The sequence below is a fragment of the Populus euphratica genome, unplaced genomic scaffold, assembly GCF_000495115.2.
Source record: "Populus euphratica unplaced genomic scaffold, PopEup_1.0 scaffold194.1, whole genome shotgun sequence".
Lineage (NCBI taxonomy): Eukaryota > Viridiplantae > Streptophyta > Magnoliopsida > Malpighiales > Salicaceae > Populus > Populus euphratica.
The window spans coordinates 50,370-61,940 of NW_011500072.1; the positions used below are offsets into that span (position 1 = coordinate 50,370).

The window sequence follows — 11,571 nt, forward strand, 5'->3', positions numbered from 1 at the left end:
TCTATACGGGGTCTCCTAAAAATATCCTAAGAGACCCGTGAAAGGTCTTAAAGAAAGCTCGGATCGCACTGTGAAACTCTATGGGCGTTTAAAAATGAGTTTAAACATGCTGTCTAAACCCATGGGTGATAGGCTTGGTATCTAAAGAAGAGCCCACAGGCGCTGCTCTCAAGTCTGTGGGCAGTTCGCTCATGTTCTTTTAAGCCTCCAAGGATTTTATATCCGTTAAATTTGGACTCAGGCTTAACAGAAGATTTTGTTTTAAAAACTATTGATTTATAAATCCTGAACCATTAGCATTGCTCCTAACAGCTAGCAATGGTGACCTCAGTAAACCAATTGAATCATGCTGGAGTGTACCCTAAATTGCGATAAGTAAACTCAAGCTTGTCCTAATCAGGGTGGTTTTGTCTGGTTCGCTCGTGATTCCAGGCCTAGTTAAAGCTACCTTGACTAATCTGGAAGATTACAAACGAGCATTGGTGAAGGGCTACAGTGCTCAAACATGATGGATTTCTGTCATTTTCATTCTCTCTTTTACTACTTGAAGGTGGCTGCCCAGAAGATAGCAAAGTCACGAAAAACTGTTTTGAAAAGATATGAGTGCATTGAAAGGCATATATTCTTCTACACCTGTTGAATTGAATGCAGTGGAGAATGCATGCAAGTCATGAGGCGAAGGAGTTGGCATCCATGGATATTTTCGGAGAATGCATGCAAGTCATGAGGTGAAGGAGTTAGCATCCGTCCATGAATATTTTTGTTTTCATAAAACTAAATTTGAATTTTCAAATATTACAAAAATCACTGTTTTCAAGACGAAGATGATCTATTTCGATCCTCACAGGATATCTTATATACAAATATTATGAATTCTGATTAATTACAGTGAACCCAATTCAAGTTAAGTTTTATATTAAATTGAGTAAAAATAAAAAACCATATCAAATCTAATCAATGTAACAGGTGAATTCTTACGTTGGTTGACTCGGATGATATTTGATTTTTATTAAAAAAAATTAAAATAATATTATTTTAAGTTGATTTGTTTAACTAATGAGACTTGAATCTTGAACCGAGCTTGAATTCAATAATTTTATATGTATAACATGCATTAACTGATAATATTATAGTAACTGGTGAATTCTTATGTTGGTTGACTCGGACTCTGTTACAAAGATTCAAATGCTACTCTGATTTCATTTACGAAATTTGGAGATACAACATCTGACGTGGAGAGATTTTTAGATTGTTTGTTGGTTGAAAAATAATTTTTTTAAAAATAAATTTAAAAAAATAAATTTTAAGAATATAAATAAATTTTTGATATTTGATAACGTAATGAAAAATAAGTTGGAAAATACTTTTTAGGATTTGATTATGTTATAGAAAATAAACTAAAAAATAACTTATTAATATTTTATTTTTCTCAAGTTTAATAAAATAATAAGAAATAAATCTTAAAAATTAAAAAGTTGAATGAGAATAAAATTGAAAAATAAATAATTTCATAAATGATCTCAAATAAAATAAATAATAATCAAAATAATAGAGATCAAATCTAAAAAATAAAAGATAAAAAAATTAAAATAATAATCATTAACATTTCATAAATTATTTCAAATAAAATAAGTAATAATAAAAAAATAAAGATTAAATTTTATAGATAATTTTTTTTAATAAAAAATAATAAGAAAAAATAATAATTATAAAAATAAAGACCAAAGTTAATATAAAAATAAAATTGAAAAAAATAAAATTAAAAAATAAATATTCAAAACAAAATATATATAACAATCAAAAGTTTGAGGACTAAATTTGATATAATCAACAAATAATATAATATTTCTAATTTTTTTATAATTTCTAAAAAATATTTGTTGTTCAAATTTTTTAAAAAAATACTTTTTTTTAAAAATCAAGTCAAAGTTTCTTGGAAAGTATTTTCTTTTAACTAATTTTTCTAATAATAAACAAACATAAAAAAATTTAAAAAAAAAAATCTCAAAATTACTTTCTAAAAACAAAAACACCCTTAATTTTCATGATTTTCATGGACAAATGTGGCTGTGAAAAAGTACTAATAATTAACATTAACATTTCAAGCATAGGACATCGACATTGGACAGGATCCCGCATCTTGTCCGCATAAGTCACATTTAGATTACAATGGAAAATCCAATAAGAATCCAATTACTAGGATTTGATCCAAGGAGTGCCCAACAAGGGTTACAACAGGATTTTAATATATAAAATTATTCTTGGAATTCTCCTATTAACTTAAATTATTAAATTAAATTAATTTTTTATATAATATTATAATCTTGATATAAAATAATAATTCATCGATATAAATTTCAAGCCCGTATATAGTGTTTATTGGACTTTTGTTTGCCTGATGATTTATGGTAGGCATGTGTGCACTTGATATTGTTAATAAGAAACAAACATGTGTCACCACTTGAGTTTTTTATATAACAAAAGTAATCGAATTCTTTTGTCATATTATATATAAAAAAAAGAGGTAATTTTTACTGAATTTACAATTCTTAAGGAATTGATTGGTGGATCCTTGGTAATACCAAGAATCAATGGAGGAGAGAGATGAAAGACTCCTATTAGAATAAAATTATCCTATATAAAAAAGTCAAATTATAGAAAAATATATTATTAAATAAAATCTATATAAACTTTCAAGGCATTTGAAGGTGCACTGTACTTTTTAAAATTTTTGAAGTTTTTTAAAAGCTTTAGATTAATATTTTTATTGTTTTAGTATATAATATTAAAAATAAAAAATATTATTTTCATTTATCTTTAAGTAAAAATCATTTTTAAAAATAATCTTTACTGCATTTATTACACTTTTATTTTGAAAAAAAAAAAGATGTCGCTAGCAAGCATTGTACATGATTTCATTTTGGGTCCGAGAGGCGAAATAAGAAAATTAAAAGGACAAAAAAATAATAAAGAAGGAAAGAAACTCTCTTCTTGGAGTCTCCTTCATTTTCAATTTAGTCCACGCGTGAACGCGCCACGTCACCATCGAAGAAAGGGTAAATAATAAATAAGTGCATAAAGAGAGCAAACACCAAAAGGATAAAACCATGCATTGGTCCTTTAAGTGTTGAGGTTTGGTCAAATCAACTTTTGAACTCTACTTCTTATTCAATTTAGTCCTTTTCTTAACATTTATCAATTATCAATTCGCTTATATATGTATTCCTGGCAACGAGGCATGGTGATGAGACAGCTTTTAACTCCTTTGCCTATATTTTGGAAAAATAACTCTCATTCTTGCTTCTATTATATTAGATTTTATCAAATAACAATTAATATTTGTATATTTAATAAATAGAATATTTATAAATTTTTTTGAATAGCCATGGTTTTTATTAGTTAAAATTATCATGTTAGATTATACCTATTTTAAAGTAAATAAAAATTAATCTTTATTTATTTGAAAAAGATATTATGTGCTCGTTTGTTTGTAGCTAAAATATCAAGTAATTTTAGCATATAGTTTCTCTAATAATATAAAAATAAAACTTATAAATAATTCTTATAATTGATTGCACTTTTAAATAAGTAAAAAAAAGTCACCGTACCAAATTATCTATAATTTTTCATATTTATAAAACCTCAATGACCACAAATTATTCGAAAATAAGACTATGGTACATGTTTTTTCCACGGGTCAAGAATCAACGACATGTAAAAACCATCACAATTATCATGGAGGCATTAGCATTTCATTGTGAATTACCATTAGGACCCTCGACTTTGGAGGTTCAATTTGTAAAAATAAGTTATAGAAAGTTGATTTGAACAAATACTAAACATTGAGGGACCATATGTGATTCTTAGCCCCCCTCAAAATTGGTTCGTTCCCATTTAACGCGTGCAAGTACACGCTCGTCACCATTCAAAAACAAAAGCAAAGCGAAAGAGAAAGAAAAGAGTCCACTTTGGCTTTTCGTCTCGTCCTCCACCTCCTCCTCCATACATTATAACTTCCTTTCTCTGTACGGTTAGTCTCTCTTGGATTCTAAGCCGCCATACAAAGAAAGAATCAGATTTTCTTATAGATAGATAGATAGATAGATAGAGAGAGAGAGAGTGCAAAAAACATGAACGAGAAGGCTAATGTTTCGAAAGAACTTCATGCAAAGCACAGAAAGGTCTCTTCATTATATTCGTTTTCTATCTGACTTCACGTTTTGCTTCCTTTTCTTTTTGGTTGGGTTTGGAATTATAATTTTTTTCTTTGATAAAGACTTTCTTTTATTTATTCTTAGATTCATTTTAGTAAAAGCTTACTGGGTTTCTTGGGTTTGCTTTTATCTCTATTCATTTAAGTGTATTGGCTAGTTACAAGCAGGACGTAGTTATAGTTAATCTGTTTTGTTTTGCACTTGTTGTCTGAAAATATCTTGTTGTTCCACAATTTGAATTGGTTTGTTGTTCAAATTTTAAACATGGAATCTGTTGTGAGTTCTCTGAATAGGAATTGATTGCTTTGTGTATGATTTATATTAAGAAATGAGTGAATAAGGTAAGAAACTTGTTTAAGATTCATAGTATAGCTGTCAAAGGTGTTTGTTGGTGGTGCCATGGCTGACTCAATTCGTGGCTAGCTGTAACGAGATAAGAGTTGCTGAGTTGGTGATTTTTTCACTATGGATTTTGTGCAACAACACCTGTAGGGCTGTCTTTTTTTTATTAGATATCATTTCCATGTTGCCTATCATTTTCAATGAGTTGTAGTATGTTTTTGAAGTTGTTATTGCGATATTCACATGATTTATGCCATATGCCATTACCATAGAAGTCAATGATGATTTTTACAAAATAAAAGGTTAATAAAAATAAGATTTTTACATTTTGAGAAATGAGGACTGTCTTCTGCAATATGCAAACCAAAGCTCTGTGATTGTTGTACTACCTTCTTTTTCTCACCCAGCATCATGGCCTTGCTAATGACTTTCTTGTAATTTGTAGTTTATATGGTATTATTAATTTATAAAGAGATTCACCTCCGTGGCTCTTTTGATTTCAGATCTTGGAAAGCCTCCTTAAATTACCAGAGAATAGAGAGTGTGCTGACTGCAAAAGCAAGTAGGTATCCGGGCACCATGTATTGCGTATAAGAAATAATGTGGGTTTTCAAATTGTTGAGCTTTCTATTGTTACACTGATTTTCCTATCGGGAACTGGCCTGTTAGTATCCTAATATATGGGTTTGAGCATTTACAATTTGTGATGCTGTCTGATTTTATATACAGAGGGCCTCGATGGGCTAGCGTGAATCTAGGAATCTTCATATGCATGCACTGTTCAGGTATCCACAGGAGTCTAGGAGTACACATATCAAAGGTGGAGCGTTTTATTTATAATCATCTATATTTAGTTTTTCTTTTTTAATTCAAGAGTGAATGAGTGTGGTTGCGGTTGCTTTTCAAAGTGTTTTTCACTCAGAAAAGTATGCCAATAATGTTTTTTTTATTTTTTAAAAATTATTTTTGAGATCAGCACATCAAACTAATTTAAAAATATTAAAAACATATTAATTTAAAGAAAAAAAAATTAATTTTTAAAAACACTTTTAAAACACAGTGCCAAACACTCATCAGCTTCTTTATGACCATGACACAGGTTAGATCTGCCACTTTAGACACATGGCTTCCAGGGCAGATTGCATTTATTCAATGTAAGCATGATTATTATTACACTAAATTGTTTTCCTTTTGATTTAGCCAAGTTGCATCTGAGATCAGGTTTTTGTTTCTTGTTGTCCGCAGCTATGGGGAACGAGAGATCGAATAACTATTGGGAAGCAGAGTTGCCTCCTAAATATGACAGAGTTGAAATTGAGTATTTCATTCGGGCAAAGTATGACTTTGTAGAGTTACCAATCTCAAGTATTGATATTGTTTTTGACTTTGTCAGATATCATTAGTTTTTCTACTTGATGTTGAACTTAAGGATGCTTATGTTATATGTTAGATATGAAGAGAAGAGATGGGTTCCTAGGGATGGAAAAGCCAAATCACCTTCAAGGGTGAATGGAGAGAAGACTCCAACAAGAAGAAGTGGTCATGGCCAAATGAATGACACTAACCATGTTTTAGAGGAGAGGAAAGTTACTCGTCCACCCATTACCAATGGCAGAAGTCCTGCTTCCAAAAGTTCCACTCCAATGCCTGTTAAAGCTTCCACCCCATTGGCTGTTAAAGCATCTCAAAAGGTAGATACACTTTCGCTTCTGCTTGCCTTTGTTTCCTCAGCAACATCCATTGCCCTTCTCTCTGCTGGTACCATTTTAGTTAAGCATGTAGGTTACGTATGAATCAAACAAAGGAGATCATATTATACAAATGGAAAAGTATTTCAAGTGTGCTTATATTTTGCCACACATTTCCCAACTGTTAAAAGTTTTATACAATAATTACAAATTGATGCAAGTTGTTAAATTAGGGTTGCTATGTTTTTCTTTAAAAAAAAAAAATATATTTGAGAGATGAGGAGGTAGAAAGAGACATTTTGTGATATATATATATATTTGAGAGATGAGGAGGTAGAAAGAGACATTTTGTGAACATGTCGGGAAAAAACTGTTTCTTCAAGATCTTGAAAACTCAAAAGGATAATATATTTAGGATGTTTTGTCTGATCAATGTAGTTCTGAAGACATGATTCCATTTGGGGAACCATTTAATTGTTAGAGGTAAGATAAATCAATTGCAGTAGACAATTACAGAGAAATGGCTTGTCATTCCTTTTCTTATGTTAAATGTCGTCGTGTGTGTCTAACATGTGCAAAAATATGTGTTGTTTGGCTGCTGGCACTGCATGCATATAAACTAATGGACTGTGTGAACAGGCGGCACATGACAACAAATCACAAGAACCTGTGCAGAAGTCAGAACCAGCGGCCCCAAAAGCTGAGTTGGCAGAGAAGGAAGAAAGTGCAACCAAAGTTGTAACACTTCCAAAAGTTGATTATGCAACTGAACTTTTTAATTTGCTTTGCATGGATGATTCTAGGGAGAGTGATTCCACGACTCCTGCTCATGATAATGGATGGGCCAGTTTCCAAAGTGAGTTCCTGCTCCTAATAATTTACATGAAAGAAATCATTGATACTTAGATACTTTTTATCCATTTATCCTGGCTTGCCAGGTCCATAGTTGCTAAGAATCACCTCTTAGCTTGTTTTTTACCAATAATCTTTTCCCTGACCTGCTTGCAGCTGCTGATGCAAAATCTATTCCAGAGAGAAGTAGCTCGTCAAACTTTATTGAAAGCATGACACAACCGAACTTAACTTCACCATCTTTGGAGAAACCCCTAAAGGCTGTGAATAATGATACCATGAACCTCTTCGACAAGGTATATATTTTGAAAAAAAATGCCATGATTAAATATGGATCCGGGTATTGTGGAGGACAAAAGATTCCATTCACTGATCATGTGACAAAAAAATTGTTAAGAATAAGAGCTGTGTGTGTTCAGCGTGAAGCAATTATGGCAGATGATTTTCGTAACACCTTTGTGTGAGTGTGGGTTTTCATCACAAAGTTATCATGATAGATGATTATAAATAACACCGCTCTATTTTTTGGGTCATCTATGGCATATCTGTGAGCTTCCCAATTGGTTGTTCTGCCTAGAATTGGAGTAAAGGCATTTTCTTAATTTTCTGTAAGAGGGATCAGAAGTGGAGTTTCTGTGTCCATAGTCTTCTATTATGTGTTAAAACGAAATATGAAAAATAGCGTTGTGGAATTCTTGATATACAACAGTCCATTTGTATTTTCATCATTTATTTTTTTGCTCGCTCAAAAGAGATTCATGTTCATCTTACCATTTCGTTGGTGGAATATGCAGTCCAGTATGGCGTCTCCATTTTCTGTCCATCAACAGCAACTTGCAAAAATGTTATCCCAACAACAACAATTCATTATGGCTACCGCAGCAGGGTCTGGCAATGGATCCCACACCGTTCCTTCAAAATCATATAGACCCAGTTCCAATGGCATTCACTTACCTGCTCAGAGTTGGGGAAGCTATGGCTATCAAGTTCCTGGGATGGTGATGCCAATCTCTGATCCTCAAAAATATATGCAGTCTGAGCTTTTACATGTTAACCCCATGTTTTTTTCTGTTTGAAAAGCTCCATCTCTCATCTATTGTTGTCTTCTTGCACCAGATGGGAAGCAGCCAACAAGTGTATTCTGCAGGGAACCCAATTAACTTTCCGATATCAAGGTAGCATGCTAAGGGCTTCTGTCCAGTCATTTATTTATTGCTGAATTCTTTTTAGTTTTTAACTATAATTTTGATCTTTCTGGGTTGGTTCCTAATAACTTTATGATTCCAAAATTAAGTTTCGAAGTTAATTTAAGCGATGAAATCTCACAGTTTTAGAGTTGACATAATCAACACTGAGAGTAGTCAAAACCTGAAGCAAAAAGATCATTTTACTACAGAATGAGGGTTATGCCCTGCAATTGAATTAGCATACCTTTCTGACAATATATTGTGGTGGCAAATAAGCGTGAACTGGATTAGTGGCCCCATTTTTGATAGATACGAGACTGGAGAAGGATCATTTCCCTGCTCCACAGATATGCAGTCTTGTGTAAATTTTTGGATTTTGTTAACGATGCATGCATGTTCATTACCTTGACTATCATAGCATTAAAAGGCAGCTGTAAAATTAGTTTCTGTAAGTTGCCTGATGCAGCTTGAAAGTTCTGTAAAGCGGATGTTGCTACACTTTCATCTTTCATTCAGAGATAATTGCTTGTTGAAAGGGTCTGGCCTGATGCTTGTTTATAAGGTTTGGTTTTGCCACATATACTTAAAACAATTCGATGCTTGTGAATTATATGCAGCATGTATAGGCCAGGTCCAGTAGCTCCTATCAATGGCATGACAAACACCAAAGCAACCATGCCTACTCCAGCATTCCCAGTTGCTCCAACTCAGCCTTCAGGGTATTACGATCTCTCATCATTAGCGACGTATACAAAACAGTGATGGATTGCCTAGACATTCTCTCCATTAAAGTAGTTAAATCATGGGAAAATTCGCACTCATATTACCTTGCATGAACTCTCATCCAATTGCTTGTTGGGGGTTACTGCCTAGGTTTGTATTTATTTGTATCATTGCCATCATTGGTTTAATAAAGTTGGTTTCATATTGAATAATTTCCTTTATACTCTCCTTTCATTTCTTCCATTAAGGTTCCAAAACTCCTTGAGCTGGTTGCTTAATGCGGTATCTAACTGTAACCTCCGACATTGCTTGGATTTGGCACATATTGATTGGTATCTAATCAAAGTCTATAAATATTTAGGTTTCCGTAAACATTCATGTCATTCAAGTTCAAGACATTGAGGTTCATTCAAGAGTTTCACAGAAATTCATTCAATAATCACATACCTCGATCTTGTTCTTCTTTTCTTTCAAGTGTATTACTCCTACATTTATGAACTTTTAGAGGGTGCTGTATTCAAATAGAATATTTGTTTTGTAAGAAAAACTAAGAGATAATGTCTAAACTCAAGCCCATGCAATTCAGCTCAAGATGTAATCGCGAAAAAACTGAAATCAAGTATAAAGTTTCCATGACATTCATGTCATTCGAGGCTAAGCATTTTCAGTTCCGTCTAGTTTTTTTTCCTTTCAAATCAGTTTAAATAAAAAAAAATTCAATTAAGTTTTTTTTTTAAGCTTTTTTATGGGCCATGTTTTTCAAGGTTTCTATTTTTATCTTGTTTTTATTTTCTCAACTCTATACCTATTTTCTAAGATATCTTGAATTTCTCAATAAACATGATTTTTTTTAAAGTTGGTTAGGCATTCATAATATCTAGAAATTCAATCTTAATTTTTTTTTTGTTAGATCATTGCTTAAAAATTAAATTTTGCAAAAAAGCACAGAAAAGAAAAGAATTCATTTGATTGGAAAAAAACAAATAAACAAAAAAAACATTTGATATCTATTATTAATGTAAAACCATCAAAACATTATTATATAAATAAAAAGAAACCAATTACAAATAGTTTATATATATCATCATCATCTATCAAGTGCCTAATGTTTTTATACCTGGTTTCTTTAATTAAACTTGATTTTTAATTGTTATTCTCACAAGACTAATATCAAGAAGAGCACATGAAGGTGTTTTTGCTGATTCAATAAAATAATTTTTTTTTTGTTACATGTGTATAAAAAATTATATGATAACTACAAGATTATGTGAGAAATAGGGAAAAAAATAATAAAAAAAAAGGTAAAAAGGGGCATGCCTTTGATTAAAAGGAATGAAAAATATGAAGCTTAATAGTTATGGAGCATAGAGAAAAATCAAGGAAAAGATAAACATAAAAAGTAAAGGAAGGGAGGTAATGATTTTATTTTAAAGAATATTGATTTAGATTTAGGGTTAGAAAAATATTTCAAACTTTGAAAACAAACCTAAACTAAAAAATTTTATAATTTTTTAATTGGTTGACTCAATTTTTTTTTATTTGATTTTTTTTATTTAATTGGTTTAATCAATTATTTATTTTTTTAACTTACCCCTACTCCCATCAATTTCATGTTGAATAATTTTCATTACAACCTCCCATCATTTCTTCCATTAAGGGTCCAAAACTCCTCGACTTGGTTACTTAACATGCAGTATCTATTTTAACCTCCAGCGTTGCTGGATTTGTCACATGCTTGATCGGCACTCAACTCTGACTTGGGCTTCAAGGTACATTTGACGTGATGACCTCTGTCTCATTTCATCAATTGTTTCATCTACCTTGCCACAGCCCATTAGGCTAAGTTTCTTTTCCCTTTCTTCCCCCCTTTTTAAAGGGCCCCTTCTTCTTCCATCTTTCCTCAATTCAAGGAGGCTGACTACTTATCTAGGGTTTGCAAGTGTATTCATCCTCACATTCAAATTCACGGACAAAATCTCTTGTCACTACTAGAAAATGTAGTCATTAGCAACGGACTACTTCGTTGCAAATAATACTAAAATCCGTTGCTAATATAATTTAGCAACAGAATCAGCAACGGCAAATTTTGAATGCAGATTTGTCGTTGCTGATTCTTTAGCAACGAATATATCCGTTGCTGATTTTCCAGCAACGAAAATTCCATTGCTTACAATTAGCAATTGATTTTCCGTTGCAATTTTAGCAATGGATTTTCAACAACGGAAATTCCGTTGCTCATTTTGGGAATTTGCTGAGTATATTAATTTTATTAAATTAATTTTTATTTATTTATTAAAATGACTTTTAATTTATTTAATTAATTATTTATAGATATTTTGAAAGTTGTAGAATATATATAACCAACATAAATTAATTTTAAAAATAATTGTATAACTAATAAAAAATAAAATAAAAATAATATTCATATTATAAAAATTTAGTCAAACTTGCATTAATACAATTATGTCGAAATACAATTAAAAAAAAATAACAAAAGATACAATCATGGTGGTGGTTACGAAGACGAACCATGATATTGGGGGTCGACAAAAGATTGAACAGGAT

The 11,571-nt window shown here is 31.4% G+C and overlaps 1 protein-coding gene across 2 annotated transcripts; it reads left to right on the forward strand.

Annotated features, from left to right (window-relative positions):
• The first annotated feature begins 3,943 nt into the window (after positions 1-3,943).
• On the forward strand, positions 3,944-9,218 carry LOC105108492 (probable ADP-ribosylation factor GTPase-activating protein AGD5). 2 transcript variants are annotated; one of them, XM_011002814.1, is made up of 11 exons: positions 3,944-4,181; positions 5,060-5,118; positions 5,286-5,376; positions 5,656-5,710; positions 5,802-5,892; positions 6,007-6,247; positions 6,884-7,100; positions 7,253-7,392; positions 7,891-8,094; positions 8,213-8,271; positions 8,901-9,218. In XM_011002814.1, the coding sequence occupies exons 1-11, from the start codon at positions 4,131-4,133 to the stop codon at positions 9,043-9,045; spliced, it is 1,353 nt and encodes a 450-aa protein (XP_011001116.1). In that variant the 5' UTR covers positions 3,944-4,130; the 3' UTR covers positions 9,046-9,218. The 2 variants fall into 2 exon arrangements, with proteins under 2 accessions (XP_011001116.1, XP_011001117.1); XM_011002815.1 differs by lacking the exon at positions 3,944-4,181 and adding an exon at positions 4,244-4,702 and having other exon boundaries at positions 5,060-5,158.
• The last annotated feature ends 2,353 nt before the right edge of the window (positions 9,219-11,571 follow it).